This window comes from Chinchilla lanigera, unplaced genomic scaffold (assembly GCF_000276665.1).
Source record: "Chinchilla lanigera isolate Chin_1 unplaced genomic scaffold, ChiLan1.0 scaffold00009, whole genome shotgun sequence".
NCBI lineage: Eukaryota > Metazoa > Chordata > Mammalia > Rodentia > Chinchillidae > Chinchilla > Chinchilla lanigera.
Window position 1 is genome coordinate 30,950,956 of NW_004955410.1, and position 18,156 is coordinate 30,969,111.

Consider the following 18,156-nt stretch of genomic DNA (forward strand, 5'->3'; position numbering starts at 1 on the left):
TTGTCTTCCTCCTCTTTGGGGCCTGGAAACCACAAGTAAAGAAGATCCCAAACACTGCAAGGGCAGTTTTCAGGATGAACAAGGAAGATTTATTTCACACTAGGAGAAAGTATTCAGTCTGCTTATGATCAAACAGGCTGAGTTTAATAGTGTTGATAGAAGAAAACCATCCCTTTTGATTACCATTCAGCATTTTGGGCTTATTTCACTTAAAATTTCTAGTTTTCTTTTTACTTTCCACCAGGAATAGAGGACCAGATCTAGAGTACCACAGCAAAAAATAGAATGGAAAACCCCTATATCTGTACCCACGAGTCCTTTAGATATCTATAAAGAAGACTTTCACATATATGAATGAGTACAGCCCTTTGCTAAATGTCCCTGGATCTAGGCAAGAGTTATGGTTTTGTAGCACTGGGGAATATTATACAATCCAGAATCATTTCCTCACCCTAGCACCTCAGACCTATGTGTGAAAAGTGAAGTGATGGTCTAAAGAAAAAAGGCAGCGTGGTAACTTTTTATAAAATCAAAGTCATTTTGGAAGTAAGGAAAACAGAAGGATTGCTAAAAACTGGGTGTGTTTATTTTTCAGGCAACGGAACTTTCCTGAGTGTTGGCTTCATGTTAGTCACTGGAGACGGGGTTGATAGAAGGATGGGTTGTTTATAATTTTTTTTAAGTTTTGAAAGTTTGTAAAAAGTCTTCCAGGGGCAGAAAAGAGGGCTGAGTCTTGTCATCAGCTCTACTGGGTGCCTGGGACTTACTGGTAAAGGACATCAGGATATCTGATTCTCACTCCCTGCACATCCTAAGAGCAGCTCAGTTTTCTCATCTGTGAAATGAGAATAACTGCTCTACCTCCCTCATAGGAGAAAGAAAGGCATCGTATATGTATATATATTAAATTTCACAAATATACAGAGTTACTTTTAGAATCATTCCAGCTCCAAACCTGGCCTTGTCCCTGAGGGCCTATGACTGGGCCTGACCTAGAGGCAGGCTTCTCTAGTTTCCAGGGCTTTCTCTGGTCACCCAACAACTAGTCCAGAGGCAAACCCAAGGGACAAAGCTTCTGGACTTTGTATCAGGGTCTACCAAGAGTAGACCTACTAAATAAGTAGAGAATGATGACAGGAAGCCCTTGCACTGGTCCTTGATCTTCAGCTATTTTGTAGCTGTGGATATTTATTCACTCATTTAGTAAGTTCAGAAGGTACCTCCTTGATGTCAGGTCCCATGCATTATGCTAGGGTTTAATTGTGATGAAAAGAGCACACAGTCCTGATCTCATAAAGCCAGCAGGCTAGTGGGAGTCCTAGCTCATAATTTGAAAGTCATACTGATAAGTGTGTGGTTATACATGCTCAAGATGACAGCAGGAAGGTGGTGGGAGGTGAGGCTGGAAAGGTGGCAGGGCCAGGACCGCAGAAGTCTCGCTGGTCATGGTATGTTTTTCACCTCTATCTTAAGAATCTGTAAAGGTTTTAAGTGGTGCGATGTGGACAGTGGGATGAATGGAAACATGATAACGTTTTGAAGACACATTGATTGCTCTGGGGAAGGGAGTATTCGTTCAAGAGCGTTTGCCACGTTCATACTTCTGCTTCTATCAATTCACCTGCATCACAGCACTTGGGATGTGTGCAGTGATGGTTAGCTCTAGGAGTGCATTGTGATCCTCTGGAAGATTTTTTAAAGGCTGGATCCCAGTCCCAGAAATTTGGGTTTAATTGGTCTGAGATGGAGCTTGAGCATATCTTTTTGGGGGGTGCATTTACTGCCCAGATGATTCTATCAGGCAAGGTTTGAACGACAGATTCAGTGGAAGGAATAAAATGAGGTTCTCCAAGTGGCATCCCAACAACCTCAGCATCACCTGGGAACTTGGAATGCAGTTTCTCCCTCCTCCCACGGATTGAACTAGAAGCATTGGGGTCCACACAGCAGCAGTTTACAGAGCTCCCAGGGACTCTGAAGCCACCCAGGTGTGAGAAGCACAGCTGTATGGCGTTCAGGCAGGGGCTGTGGATCTGCCTTAGTCTAGTTCAGTAGCTCTTTGATGAGGGGCAGATCATGGAATTCTTCTGACCCTCACTCAGTCTTTTCACTTCTTAAAAAAAAAAGGTAGTGTTAAAGGAGCTCAGAGAGTACGCAGGCTGCTAAGGCTTTGCCATACATGCACACTAAATCTATTGAAGTGTTTGTAATGTATTTTATTAAATCATTCCTGGATCTAGAACATAACAACTGGAGGAAACTCCAAAAACTACAGAAAATAATATAAAAAGAAATGAAGATCAATGAAAATTTCTCCACCCACAGATAAACTGTTGCTCATCTTCAGCAGTGTGGTGTGTGGGAAATATTTCAGCATGTTTCCTTCTGATAGTGGCTGTGTGCGTCTACACGGAAGCGGGAGTCAGACTATATGCAGTTCAGCAGGCTCTATCTCATCTAACATGATGTCAGCATGCATCTTTTCATCATTGAATGTTATTTTCATCATCTTAGTTAATGTTCACATCATATTCCACAAATTTTCCTTTTTCTCTTTTTTTCTTTTTTCTTTTTGGTCTTGTTGAGACAAGGGTCTTGCTATGCAGTTTAGGCTGGCCTTGAGCTCACTTTGTAGCCCAGGCTGGTCTCAAACTCAGAACGATCCTCGTGCCTCAGCCTCCTCCTGCGTGCTGAGATTACAGGCATGTGCCACCACACCCAGCTTCATATTTCACAAATTTTTATACCATAGTTTACTTAACCTTTCCCTTATATTTACTCTTTTGGCTTTTGCTCATTTTTGATATTTTCTCAGTTCTCTCCATATATTTAGATATGTGTGCCTAAAAGAATTCTAGAACTAGAATCATTGTCTCAATGCACATCAACTCTTACATTTTTTTCTTTTTTTTTTTTTTTTTTTTTGGTTTTTCTCCGGTACTGGGAACCGAACTCACGACCTTGCGCTTGCCAGGCAGGCGCTTTGCCGCTGAGCTAAATCCCCAGCCCCCTCTTGCATTTTCTTGATTCATTGCCACTCCCCATCCCCTGTCCCCCCACCTCAGTGTTCACACATACAAACTGTCAGAAACATCAACAGGATGTGAGAGAGCTCAGGACATTCTCACCCACATGGGAAATACTGATTTCTACTTTATATACTGCCAAGACACACAGCAGCCTGCAGTGTAGGTGGCCATTGTATAAAGGAGGGTACTACTCAGGCTGACAACACCCCAGAGAGATTCAAACTCAAGGTAAACGAGTGTTAAGGGCCCAGGAGCACAAACACTGGGATTGGAATAGTGGCGGAGACTGTCCAGGGACAAAGGTGGCATGTCAGTAAGCTCTCTTTAAAATGCAGCACTAGTGTCTTGGTTACTTTTCTCTTGTTGCTGAGACAGAATACCAACATCCAAAACTAAGGAAGGAAAGGTTTATTTAGCTCACAGTTTGTAGAGGTTTCAGTCCATAATCAGCTAGCTCCAAGGCAGGGTGGCATGGTGAGAGATAACAGTTCAAGGTGCCAGGAGGCAGCAAAACACAAAAGCCAAAGGGGAGAACAAGCCTCTTTTCCTCCCTTCTATTGTATGCAGGCTACCCGCCCTCAGGCAGATGTAGCACTCACACTATCTCTGTGCCCTCCTCTTGCACAGGATGAGGATGTTTACAAAGTGAGGACCCTGGCCCCCTGCTGAGTCTCTTAGTTAAACTTCTTAGTTAAACTTCTCAAGTTGACACAATGTATCAACCATTACAACTGGAACATACTGGGAGTCTATGGAAGGATTGTGGCCTGTGATAATGCACCTTCTCTAGAACTGGTACCGGTAAGGCAGACAGTGGATGCTTTTGGAGGAAGAGGTGGCTAACCAGAAGCCAGGTGAGGAGAGGGCCAGCGAAGGTCTACGATCCCCCTCGCTGTAGGATGCTGGGTCATTAAAGTCAGAGCCAGGAAGGGCATTCTTCCCTGTCCTACCACCACTTTGTCTTGAGCACCCTACCTGTCCACAGGCTCCCCCAGAGCTCTGTTTCCCAGCTTCCTCTCACTCACCCATCCTTTCCTCCTTGTCTTCATCTGCCAAACGTTCACACCCATCATGTTACCTGATTCCCTCCTGGATCCAGGGTCCTTATCATCGAGAGAAAGGAGGACAGTGAGAGATCTTAGAAAATAAAATTCAACCCTTCTTTACAAGAAAAAGAAACAAAAAGGAAAGGGAAGTGGCAGGCCTTCACTATCGATTTATGGCCCTACCCACTTGCCATAGTATCTTTAGCAGGAGACAGGAGTGAGCAGAAGTCTCTTCTGTAAAAAATCAGCCCAGGGATCCCCACCTTGTGATAGTTAGCGGGCTAACAATGGGGAGGAGAGTAGTTGTGACACTCACTTGCCAGAGATGTTCCCATGGGGTGCTGTTGCGGGGAGAGACAGTTTAGAAGGTGGTTAAGAGTATAGATTGAGTACAGTGACAGCGAACCTTTTAGATAATAGACAGCTGGCTGTGGCATGTGTGCCATAGGTTTGCCACCACTGGTTTAGTGTATACCCCAAGGAATTAAAAACAAGGGCTCAAACAAAACTTCTACAAGAGTGTTCTTAGTAGCACCATTCACAGTTGCCAAAACATGAAAACAATCTAAATGTCTTGTCAAATGATGAATGGAGCCACAAAACGTGTGTCCGTGCTACAGCACAGAAACTTACAAACATTATGCAAAATGAAAGAAACCAGACACACAAACCACATAGCATGTGGTTCTTTTTATATGAAACACTAAGAATAGGCTAATTTATACAGACAGAGAACACACTGGTGGTTCCCAAAGGCTGTGAGAAAAAGGGAGTGGACAGTGACAGCTAATGGGCAGAGTGTTCATTTGGGTGGTGTGAGACGGTCTGGAACTTGATAGTGGTGAGGACATTGTAGACATTGTACAGTGCATTAATTGCTACTGAATTATACATTTTAAAATGGTAAATTTTTATGTTATGTGTACTTTACCACAATAAAACAGTTAAAGAAACTTGCTCTAGAGTGTTGGGGGCATGCAAAGACCTAGTTAGCTCTGCCTACATTCTACCAGTTACGAGTGGCCACAGCCTTGGAGAAGTTACTTAAACTCTCAGTTCCCATTTCCTAACCTGGACAGTGGAGGTCACTGTAACAGTAACCATCTGTAGGGTTAAACATCCTAAATGAGTCTAACTATGTAAAGTACTAATCATACATAGCACATAGTAAGAATGCTTCAAATATATGTGTTATTCATTTAATCCAGAGCTTCTCAACTGAGGCAACTTTTGCCTCCCTGGTGGCATTTGGCAATACCTGGAGATACTGCCAATGATCACAACTGGGGGTGTGCTAGTAGCATCTAGTGAAGAGGGGCCAAAGATCCTCCCACATATCTTACAATACAGAGGATAGACCTCCACCCCAGCAGAAATTATCCTGATCAAAATGTCTGCAGTTCCAGGGAGAATCCCTGGTTTAAACAGAACATGTAGAGAAACTTGCTTCATTCCATGAGTGTATAGATAAAATAGGTCAAATGGAAATTTCTGTTAGAAAAAGACGGTCAGCAAGAGTATTCAGTGTCCACTGTGTACAGAGAATGCTGTTTTTGACCTTGTGGGAGATGTAAGGGGGACCAAGGAGCTGCCCTCGAGGGGCGTAGATGAAGAGGAGCTCTTTGTGAGTGCATTCTGTAAGAGGGAGGTTTTTACCAAGAGATTTTTGTAATCATTTTTCTTTGATAAGAGGGTGACCTGAGGTCAGCCACACTACTCACAATCATGCTTGTGCCAATACTAATACTTACAGTCCTCTGCAAAAAGACCCTTGAGGGAACAGTGTGTAGTTCTTGCTCATGTCTAAATGTGGCTTGTGTTTGCATAAATTGTATTGAATAAATATCTGAAAAAGAAATCACTGTCATAAATAAAAAATCACTTGTTCTCAGTAAAGACTCAATAATAGAAAATATGAAATCTTGTGTTCGCCCAAATACCAAAAGGAGAAGGAGACCCCTTTTGCTCACTTTCCGCTTCAAAAGTTAACCAGATTCTGAAAGTGCACATTCATATAATTAACATAGTTCAGATCACAGCATTTGTTCTTACCCAACGTGGCTGGCTGGCCATCACAGGATGGGTATCTCTTGATTTGGCTAACAGTGAAAGTTGGTAGATCTTTATTTCTCAGCTCCATCTTTTTACTTTTAGGCCAAGCACTGGAAGACTTTCAAAGGTATGCCATGCCTCTGCTTGAGCCCTAGCAGTGACAGCTGTCCTTCTAGATTGGACAGTGAGGAGGAGGGCTAAGGAATTTGGTGGAGCCCATCAAGAGGGCAACTTTCTGGAGGTTCAGGTCCTTGGAAGCAGAGGCACAGGAAGGGCGTGATCACAAGGGAGAGTGGGAGACACCGTGCCATGCAAGTGCCTCTGCCCGCCTTCCTCCAGACCTCTGGCTACCTACAAGAGCAAATGCTTCCCAGCACCTTTTATTTATTCAGTGCCTGCTATGGCAAGGAATCTTTTTTTTTTTTTTGAGACAAGGTCTCGCTATGCAGTTCAGGCTAACCTTGAGCTCACTTTGTTGCCCAGGCTGGCCTGAAACTCACAACAGTCCTCCTGCCTCAGCCTCCCGAGTGCTGGAATTACAGGTGTGAGCCACCACATCCGGCCAAAGAATCTTACTAGACTCTCTTGTAGGGGGAAACAAGGGCAAGTTAAGCATATGTGTGTCACGGTGCGTCCTCAGTATGACATGGGAGTAAGATCATCACTGTGATACAAGATAATGACAAGTACAACCTGAGAAATGTGGATAAAACACCATCAGATTTCAGAAGACAAGTTGGGAGTTTGAAAAAGTCTTTTGGGGGAGGGTGGCATTTGAATTGCAGTGTGAATGTGGGTGAAGATGTAGACTGCAGAAATGGTAATAGTCTAAAGAACAGAGCAAGCTACCAAAGTGAGAAGCTGAGTATGTCAGAAGAGACTTTGTTGGATTTAGGTAGGGAAATAATATGAGCTGAATATTTGGGGGGCTAGCTCATGGAAACCTACAATGTCAGGATGTGTTAAGTGACAGAGAAGCATTGGAATTTTCTGAGTAGAATGGGAGGGGTGTTTGGATTAAGAAGTGTCCTGCAGCTGTGTGCAAGGTAGACCAGAGTGATGACGAGGGTCTGCATTATTGTGGGGCTGTCTAATGAATGTGTCAGATAAAGCATGTGGCCACACATGAGGCCATGGTGTGGCAGCAAATCACTGTACTTAGCAGGGCACAAGTTTAGAACTGTAGACTCTGAATGTAGATGCTTTGGGTTCTAGTCCTGGTTCTGCAATTTAAACTAGTTGCATGTCCTTGGGCAGAGTATAATAACTCTCAGTGCCTCTCTTCATCCATAAAATGTGGATAAAAATTTTGCTCTTCATATCCATGTACTGAAGATGAAATAAGTATGAGCATTAAATACATTCTGAGTAGCATCCAGCATAGCTGAAGTTATTATGCTCACTATAAAACATGGCTGTTGTTTTTGAAGGTCATAGAAGATAAAATAAGAGAAAGGACCTCTGAAATGACAGAAATGATGGTGGGATACAGGAATAGAGAATTATACTAGGAAAGTATTGATTTTTTTGTTACTGTCCAAAAGGCTCCTTGAAGGGCTTTGGTGAGATATGGAGCTATGTCCAAGCAGGGGCAGGATGAAATTTACAGAATGTTCATCTCCATAATGGTCCAGCCATCTGTGTTCTTCTTTCTTTCTAGCTCCTAAAGTATTGATTTTACTGTCTGGTATCAGCTGCATTAAAGTTCAGCAACCTATCAGGAGTACTACCAAGACATCATGTCTTCCCCACTTTTATTAATAGAGGGTCTTAGGATCAAAAACTGTGGTCCCACAGGAGGCCATTAAGTAAATGATGCTTTTAAGAGCAAGAAGGACATTTAGATAGGCTAGGACAATAAGAGGATGAGCATCAAAGATGTTTAACTTAAAAAAAAAAATGGTGGTGCTTGGGGTTTAGTTAAGGAATTCTTGTGGGTTTAGGTAAGGAATGTCTTGTCTTTGTGGGTTCTGTGGGGATGGGAGGAAGGAGGAGAAACAGGGAAGTATCTTAGAGCAAGACCTCCTGCCTCTTACTTTGCAACTTGGACTGTAAAACTCCAAGCTGAAATGTTTTGCTCTTCTTTGATACCCCATTCGGTGCTCAGCCTGTTCCAATTTAATGCATGCATAAGAATAAAGATGAAGCTTTCAAGTGCTGGGGTAGACTTGAAAAAAAGAGATGAGGCTTTATCTCTGTAAGATTAAGCAATCATTAAGGTTTAAAGGTTTAATCTGCTGGAGTTCAGCCCAGGATAGAGATCAGAGACCCAGGATAATTGGATGCAGCCTCAGACTTTGAACATCAGAGGTAGTTGGGTGTGTGTGTGTGTGTGTGTGTGTGTGTGTGTGTGTGTGTGTGTGTGTGTGCTTGCGTGCTGTAGTAGTAAGTAGGAGCAGTCTCTCCTTTGCTATGTGCCAGGGCAAAAAGAATAAAGCCAGTTGCCCCTGCCTCCCTGATCCTCTGTGACTGACTGGACACAGCTTCTGGGGGTTGCTGCTCACATGAATGTGTGCTATTGTTTCAGGCACACGCCAGCCTTAAGAAATAGCACAAAACAGGCCCGTCCTTATTCAGCAGCAAGCCCCCTCCATCACTCATACTGGCCCTTCCAGGTCACATGTCGGGGCCTCTGCAGACAGGACGCAGCTGCCTCAAATCTGCTGCCTAACATTAGCTGCGCTTCGAAAACCCTGACAGCAGGGAGCTTCCCAGACTCTGCAGGGGAAACTAGAGAAAGCTGAGACCAGGCACTATGTTCTCCCAGGAACTGTGGCTGGAAAATGAGAAAAAGTGTGCTGTGGTTCGGAAGTCTAAGCAAGGCAGGAAACGCCAAGAGCTCCTGGCCGTGGCCTTAGGGGTGAAGGTGGGAGTCAAAGGCAGCTTGCTTTGGCCTCCTCTCAAACTCTTTGCCTGTCCACAGATCTCCTCCTTGGTTCGAAGGGCTGCACTTACACACAACGACAACCACTTCAACTATGAGAAGACACACAACTTCAAGGTAAGCCCGTGTCCTTTCTTCTGCCATGCCAGGACAGGTGGGGAGGGACTGTGGATGCTTTCCATCTGGTCTCTGGTGGTAAACACAGGCAACTGCGAATTCCTTTGTTTTTCACATTTAGCTTCATGCTTACCACTGTACCTTTGTGTCTAATCAAACTGGAGCTCTTAGGACGCATTGTGCTTGATCCTTGTGCCTGGAAACACCTATGTGTATATTGACTTAATTCTGGAGAATTAGGCCCATTTCCTCTTCATCTTCCCATAGCCAGTGAAAGAAAAACAGAGCATGCCCGATCTGTGGCATTTACAGGAGCCCCGGTGAAAGGCCAGCAGTACTTTTCCATTCAGAGGAGCAATAAAAGGGTATTGCTGTCTCTGGGCAAATGAGAACAGTTGCCGGTTTCAGATTTTGTGTTTTGTCTTTTGTTTTCAGTGATGCTAACTCCCTTCACTTCTGTGTAGACAGCTGTGAAAGCAAATAGGGACAAGAGCTACCATCCAGTGCCTTTTGTGTGTGCTCCGGGTACAGGGCACTCTCACAGACTAGCCAAGCTGGATCCTCTTCTCCAGACCAAACAAAAGATAGGGTAACCTGGTGGGAAATTAAGTGTATTTTCCCATGTGTATCTACAAGTGGGAAAGACTACTATCTTCATTTTAGACCAGCACTCGCAGATCTGACCTTTTGTCAGAAAATTATGGCCTGCTTCCTTTCCTCTACCATGTCGTCCAGGAGGGACTTGTAAGGGAATCTGATGCTGAATTGCCTAGCATAGGAAGCTGCCGGGGGACGGGGGAGGGCAAGACAGACTAGTGTTGCAGATTTACCCCAGGAAAGGGACTGATGATTTGGAAATGGGAGAAATTAGAGTTAAAGGATCCAGGAAGAAAAGAATAAGCAGGAGACGCAAAATGTGAATTGCCTTCTTTTTTAACTCTTAATTTCCATTAGGGCCAGTAGCCTGAATGACTGTTGGAATTAGGTAATCTTTGGTCAGAGACAAAAAGGGAAACCAGTTTTCTTCCATTGCTTACTGATCCTTCATAAGAACAAATGTGCATCAGTCAAATATACATTTATGTTAGTTTGCGCTGTTTCCCTGCTTCTGTTTTTAGACAGCGAGGGGTTCCAGCATTTGCATGCTGTGCTTGAACTGAGGGGTGGAATTATTCAGCCCTACGTATTTAGCACTCGGGTAAAGAATTTCATTATATAGGTCTTCTTCCATCTCAGGGCTCTTGATGTTTCTCCCATCACTGAATTGTGACAGGTCTAATTTGGAATCTCTAAAGTCTATGGGTTTTTTCTCCTTCCTGTTTTGTATGTCAACCCTCATTAACCTTTTTACCTTAAGAAAGTGTTTTTGTGACTTTTGGCAGAAATCTCTGACTTTTTTGTTTCCTGTGGATGCACTGACATGGGTGAGAGGGTGGATCTTCTTGGACTTGTAAGTCCTTTTCCTTCCTCTTGAAAATTCCAATTAGTTCTCCTTTACGTTTCATTGGAATTCTGCCCTCCCATAAAGTTTGCATAGAATAGATTCTCCGTCTACTTTCTGTGTCTGAGCTGATGTTAAAAACATACATGCATATGTAGTGGATTGGTAACTTAAAAATCATTGTCCATTTTTTTCCTCTTAGATCTCTGAGTGGGAAATGACTCTTAAGGCCTTTTAAAACAAAAAGATGGTTGGGTCTTATTTCTTAAATAATGCATTTGCTAATGTGTTGTCATAAATATTAGTCCTTAGAAAACACCAGCAGCTTTTTAAGATGTTGGCTTAAAAACTCAGAATCTATTCAATGTGGCTTCTTTTAACTTACAGCTATTGGGAGAAGAGAAGGCCCAAAATAGACATACTCTTCAAGAGAGGACGCATAAGCTAGACAGGAGCATGTCGCCCCATGTTCTAAAAAGTCGTCTGAAACTTGCCAGACCCTGGAGTAGCTTGTGGCATTGAATGGTACTGTCTGTGCCACTGTCCCTTTGAAGAAGTGGCTGGAACCAGAGGAGGCGTGCCCTTTGTCAATCCTGGCCCCTTCCATCCCATCTTTTTGCTTTCTCTTCATCCTCCAGGAACTGAAAGTGGAAACTTTGTATGGGCTTTGGAAGAATAGTATAAAAACAGGTCTGTGCTATAATTACAGCAATGGAGTTTTAGAAACAAACCATCAACCAAAGGGAGAAATCTCAAACAGAGGCCCCACCAATTTGCTTGAGAATTGTGTTTTATAGCTTAATTTTACATTAGCTTTTTATTTATGTTGATTTCTAATAGTTTTTATTCTGGAACTTTCTTGAGTTGTATTCAGGTTACAGGAGGATAGCATGTCCTGCCATAGAGTAAGTGTTCAATAAAAATAACGAATGATCATATTTTTATGCTTGTCAACAAATATGCCTTGCTGGCACCCATCTGCACTCCTGCCTGAGGTTCACGTCTGCCGGGAGAGCCTGAGGCCTCATCCCATGACGAGATTTTTTCCCTCGGTCAGGTCTACTCCCCTCAGTACAAGGTCTTCTTCCTTATTTTATCCTAGAACGAAGAGAAGCGAACAGAAACTCCTAGCATTCTACAAGTTGGCAATTTGTGCCCTCTCTTCTTTGAAACATCCCAATGGCCGGTCCATATCTACTGTGCTTCTTTTGAAACAAGCACATTTAGGAAAAGCTGCAATTGAGCCAGAATAAAAGTTTTTGAAGGCAAAAGTCATACCTCATTTCCTGAAATAATTATGCACAGTCCTTTTAAAACATTATATTATACTGATGCAACTTTTGTCCATGGTAGGCCTGAATATTTTAGGGTTGCTTGCACCTACTAGACACCCTTGAAGAGGTATTTATTGAAGGAATGGTGAAATTAGCAGACTGCACTCTAAAATGAAAACTGTCAAGAAGAAAACCACTCCACTGTTCAACTCTTTTTACAGTTGAAATTCTATTTCCTAGCTGGCTGAAGTAGTCTTTTTTAATGGACTCTTTTAATGGACTATCCCAATAACACCTTGTGGCTGAGTTCCACACAAATCTCCAGAACAGCAAACCCCAGAGCCCCAACAATCTGATTGGCTGTCGTTCCTGCCCACCCTTGGTACATGAGGTGCTGTAGCTGGCTTAGCACTTGACCACCCGTGATCTTTAGTAAAGGTGTGAGTTCTTTAATCCTCAGCTTCCTCATCTGCAGAAAGGGAGTACTATGAGGTTTAAAGAACACCTGTAAACTACTTATCCTCATCTGTGGCACCTTATAACAAGTATTCATGATTAACATCTATTATTAGTTTATTATTCATATATTGTGTCTCTCACTTCCCCCAATTAAACAAATTATATATATGAGGATTCTATTAATTTCCTGTCATAATAGATGACCACAAACTTGGTGGCTCTCAGTTTTTGAGGCTAGCCATGTGAAGTCAAGGAGCAGGCTGGGTTGTTTCCTTCTAAAGGTTTTGCAGTCCTCCCGCGTCTGTTTCCTACCTTCTGGTGATGGCTGACAATCCTGTGAGTTCCTTTGGCTTGCAGTGTGGACAGATGACGTCACTGCAGCTTCCGCCTCTGTCTTCATATCATCATCATCTCTCTGTGTCTCTCTAAGTCTGACTCAAGTCACATACGAGTTATAGGACCAGTAGTATTTACATTTGATGTATTTACATTTGACCTTGTTTTAATTGTATCCTCAAAGCCCTATTTCTATAAGGCCATATTAATAGAGCCCAAGAGTGAGGATTCGACTGTACTTTTCTGGGAGGACACAGTTCAACCCATGACTAGGACTGGTTTGGTAGTTTCAGGAGCCTTCAATTAGAAGGATAACTAGCTTCATCCCAAAGGATGCATCCTCAGAGCCATGAGTTAAAGTTCACTGCTTTATTAAAAGTTTTCATGCCCACCCCCAAAAAGTTGTACTCTAATTGCTAAGTGCCAATCCCTTGGTCCAGACATGGCCTGGGACTTAGAGAAAGTTTTGTTGCTGTTAACGCTTCACTGTTGTGACAGAAAGTGATGAAATGTAGTCATTCTCGGTCTCTCATCTTTCCTAAGTATTTTTTCATATGGAGAAGTATGGTAAGGGCATCAAGAATCTTTAAAATACCTGGTAACCTTCCATTTTTACTAGTAAATCGGAAGTACCTCTTTGCTCTGGTTGATTCATATTCAGGGACTATATGTTTTAATCAACTATATGATGTAGCTATTAGTTCTCATTAATATATTCAAGTATGCAAGACTGGCTACATAATTAGTGGGGCCTAGTGCAAAATAAAAATGCGATATCACTTGTTCAATGTTACTGAGAATTTTAGGATAGTAGCCACAGACCATTTAGCCAAGGATGGGTCCTTCTCAGTGCAGGGCTGTGTGTGACTTCACAGCCACAGCTGGGAAGCTGCCTGTAGTTATAGATAGAGAACAGGCATCACAAAGGCCAATTCCACCAGAATTCCAACAGAAGGCCCTTCCTGGTGCCAGGACCAGTGGAGGAAGCAGCCTGGCTGTCTTCACCCTTAACCAGAAGTGGAAGGAGTAGGAATAAGCCCCACCCTGATAAGGAAATGGATAAACCTGAGATATACAAAGCAAAGAAAGAGGGCTGGGGATTTAGCTCAGTGGCACAGCGCCTGCCTGGCAAGCGCGACGTTGTGAGTTTGATTGCCGGTACCGGAAAAAAAAGAAAAGAAAAAAAACAAAGCAAAGAAAGAGCATCTAGGCAGTGCAAGCCACACAAAAGAAGACTCAGAGTCAGCAGTGAGCCAGGAGCAAGTAGAGTACAGAGGAGAAACCATGGGGCAGAAGGGCCCATGTCACAGTTCATCAGCCAGAGGGACCCGCTTAGGCATGGGTTCACCAGAGCCTTCTAGTGGCCCTCAGCCTGCCCTATCTGCCCTGTGTCCAAGTCCCTCTCCCCACCACAGGCTCCAAGACACCCTCCCTCCTCCCACATGGAATAGGGATTGAGTGTAGAGGCCTAGAAATTCCTGAAGTTCAAGGGCAGACCAACCTACCCCCACCTTACCCTGTGTGTCCCACCTCTGTGCCATACCTCTTCTCCCCACAGCATGGTCACTGGCTGATGTGCATGTTTCCTAGCAGTCTGCCTTCCCCTGGCCATGGGGAACACCCCAGGGCAGGGATTTCTGTCTGGTTTCCCGGCTGCAGACAGAGGTGTGGACAACTAGCCTGGCCCACAGAGGCTGTCACGCTGATGGACTGTGTGTGAGCAGACAGTACTGCAGGATGCCATCTGCCTACACTTACATTTTTCAGCTGCCCCCCTTACACCCTGTACCACAGTTTTCTCTTGTATGTAGCTGGTGTTTTGTGCCCTTGTGCTCCCTTCCAGGTACCCGGCCCTTGCTATCATCATCAGACTGTTCTGTTGTGACAGAGACCCTATTAAGACAAGTCAGGCCAGCTGCAGGTCCCCATCTAGCTAGGGATGCTGGCTGTGCAGTGCTCCCCAGTATCTTATGGGGGCTATGTGTCCCAGTGTACTTCTGTTGCCTTGGCAGCCTATGTGGTATTTCTCAAAAATGTCCCCACTGGGCCATAAGTACAATGGTTTCCCTACTTGCCTTTCTATGTCCTCCACCCTCCTGACAGATGAGAGCATCGCAGCCTCATCCTGTCCCCATGCCACACCCTATCATATATGCTCTCGTAGCATGTACCCTCAAATGCCTATGCACCCATAGCGTTTCTGGTGGCCAGGACGAGAAGCTCATGAGCTGAATCTGCCCCAGTGCTACTGTCCGTGCTAATAAACCTGTCTAGGTTATGGCAGCCCCACCTCCATTTGGGCTTTTGTGATCCCTTTATGATTTCTGTGCCTGGCACTGGTCTTTGCATTCTTATCAGTGCCACAGTCATTTGCTTTGGGACAAGTTGTTTTTGCTTCTTGAGTGCATGACTCCTTTCCTCTTCCTCCTTGGCTTTGGAAAAACGTGTCCACCCATCATCCCACTTGCATGCTGGTCCAGCGCGCAGCTGCGCATCACCTTGCCTGTCCATCCTGACCCTACTCCTGTTTGCCTGGGCAGCAGGAACTATGGATACTGCACCTGCACTTTGGCCCAAGCAGAAATAGTTATTTTGTTTGTTCTGTTTAATAATCAGAAATGCCTGTTTGGTCTGAAGTAAGTATAGGTGGAATAATTCAAAGGAAAGGCAAAGCCCACACCCTTAAATATGAAACGAAGGCCTCAAGGTGAGAATGGGGTAGTACGGGCTTTGTAGAGGAAGCGTGGCCTGTGCCCAGACTGCTATGAAGAGTTATTTCTATCTAGGTCCCACTATGGCCTGGCTCCACCACTATAATTATGATAAACTCTATTTTCAAGTAACAGAAACCCTGGAAATTAAATAAGGCTGCAGTGCAGGAGAGACTCACAGAGCTCCCGGGACTATTCGGGCAGGGAAGAAAAAGAACTCCGTCCTCCCCTCCCTCTTCTCACCTCCCTCTTTCTCTCCTTTTCTTCCTCCCTCCCTCGCCCTTTCTCTTCTTGCTTCTTCCCTCCTTCCCTCTCTGCTTGTCTCACTCCCTTCTTCCCTCCCTCCCTCATTTTTCTCTCCCTCCTTCTCTCTTCTTCTCTGATTTGGGACACGCATCAAGGAGGTGGCTTGGCCAAGTGACTTCACAAATATCAATCATCTGCTTAAGGGTCTGATCCATATCAAAATCGTAGCTGTTATTCTATGAAGTTTGTTTTTGTCCAAAAAGCACATAATTCAAAGGGCCTATTCTAAATCATTAAATGCCCGAGTCTGGTGTTTTCAGTCCAGAAAAATACACCTTTTGTGCTGCAGGGAGTGCCAGTGATAACTGTAAGTACTAGTGGGATCTTTGCAGAGGTTCCAAGAAAAAGAAGCTATTCAGCCATTCAGTCCTGTACCCTTCAGACATGGGCTATGGCTATGTGCCAGGTACCAGAATGACAGTGATGGTGCAAGAGTGTGACACTTCCTCTGCTGAGAGGTGCTGCACGGTGGTGATTTTGCTCTCTGGGGAACGATTGGTGGTCTGGAGACATTTTTTTTTATACTCACACTGAGGATCACTAGTGGCATCCAGGAGAGGCCAGGGACACAACTATGCATTCTACAGTGGCCACGGCAGCCCCACAGTGGAGTTAGCCGCTGTTGTGTCATCGGCACTGGTAAACGTTGCCATAGGGAATGGGAAGGCACAGGAAGTCTTTGAGCAAGGATGTGTCAAAATAATGGTGGTGCTGATAACCTCATAAGCCTGAGTGGAAATTAAGTTCAGAAGGAATATCTCACTTTATGCAATGAGATGATTCCAGAAAAGCTTCATGCCAATTAATATTAATTCAATCCTATGTTTTGGTCTAAAAGGCTTATTTTTCCAGTGTATAATTGATTGGGCCTGTTCATACATCTTCACCAGCAGCTGGGATGTCTCCCCTTGGTATGTGCTGGTGCAAATTACTGAACTCTGGGCCTTAAAGCCAGCTCAGTGCGTGCTTTATGCAGGGGCTCCTGAAGGGCTGCCCTGGTCAGGGAACCACAGGTCTTCAGCCTGCCAGAGACCACAGCTTGTGCCTGGCAGCTGCCTGAAAGAGTCTGCCATCAATCATCTGTAGCTTTGTCAAACAAGACAAGGCTATTGAGCCTATCTTGAACTTCGCCTTTGGATCATGTCTTGAATCCTATTTTAAATGCACTAGAGCAGTGCTGGGGATGGCCCAGGGCTCCATGGTACCACCATGGAGAACTGTCTAGCATGCTCCTGCAGCACCTACTCTGCAGGCATTGCAGAGGAAACAAGTCTCTGTTACAGATGGAAGAATTGTCCTCTGAGGTTTGGTTATATCTGAAAAGGTTCACTTCCAGGTCAGTATTTCATCTGATCCTCTACAGGCGGGGAAGTCCAAAGTTTAATCTAATTTCTAAAGTGAGTGAAATGCCACATGATTGTGGGAAATATAGTTAATTACAGAAGAAACACTCACCGGAGGCCTTGACTGTGCTGCTGACCTTTGGGGTGACCGAAGACACGCTACCTTCCCCTTGCCCCACGGTGAACTGTGGACAAGACCTAAACTGACCCCCAAATGCAGCACCATGTAGCTGAAGGTATCTTTTGTCATCTCCAGGCCCCTCTTTGATACACATAAAGTAGCCAAGAAAGAACTGCCTTTAACCCAAAGAGTTCTTTTCAAAACAAAGCAGAAGAATCAAGTTCCCATTCTTAATATAAATGATCAAAATGACAAATTGAGGCAATGTGATTTCATTCTGTACCAGTGATTCTCAGTCAAGGTTCCTTTTTGCACCCTCTCTTCCAGGAGTGAGGGGACAATTGCAATGTCTGCAGACATTTCTGGTTCATGCCCACTGAGGGGTGCTACTGGCATCTAGTGGATAGGAGCCAGGGATACCATAAAAACATCCTATAGCACACGAGACAGCCACCCATTCCCACACGCACAAAACAAAAAATTTTCTGGCTCAAAATATTAGTAATGGCAAGTTTGAGAATCCCTAATGTAAACTGAAGAGAAAAAGCAAAACTTCTCAACTGCAACACATCATAAATAGCACATTTCTCACATTGTGTGCTGGGGTGAGCTGATTGTGCATTTGTGTGGTGTCCACACTGGCCCATCAAAACATGTTTGTTATAAAACCCCTGGAGAATACTGCCTTCCAGATTCAGCAGATTCGAGACAAATAACATCCTGTTCATTTAGAAAGAGCCAACTCAGGGGATGCTCACCCTGCACCAGAGATTTTTTTCTTGACAACTCTTCTTACTCTTGTTTTTAGTAAATGACCATTCCTGAACCATTTGCAAACATGCCTTATCTCCTGCAATGTCATCTTTTTTGTTTGGTGTGTTTTTTTCATTCCAGGCAGACGGTGCCCAGCGTAATAGTCTTGGACAGACATTCTTCCTGTCTGGAGTATTTTCTTCCTGTCTAGGGTATTTTAGTTACGGCTCTAAAGTTTGTAAAAACGTTCTTTCTCTAAAAAAATATTCTTGAAAATCAATAAA

The 18,156-nt window shown here is 44.0% G+C and overlaps 1 protein-coding gene across 3 annotated transcripts in view; it reads left to right on the top strand.

Annotated features, from left to right (window-relative positions):
• Chn2 (chimerin 2) overlaps positions 1-18,156 on the top strand; it is a 276,818-nt gene that overhangs the window by 238,986 nt on the left and 19,676 nt on the right. For 2 of the 3 annotated variants that reach the window (XM_005377472.2, XM_005377475.2), the window contains one exon: positions 9,051-9,128. In XM_005377472.2, coding sequence (XP_005377529.1) covers positions 9,051-9,128 — 78 coding nt within the window. Of the gene's footprint in view, positions 1-1,365; positions 1,449-9,050; positions 9,129-18,156 lie in introns of those variants that run through there. The other variant, XM_005377474.1, reaches the window with a different exon arrangement.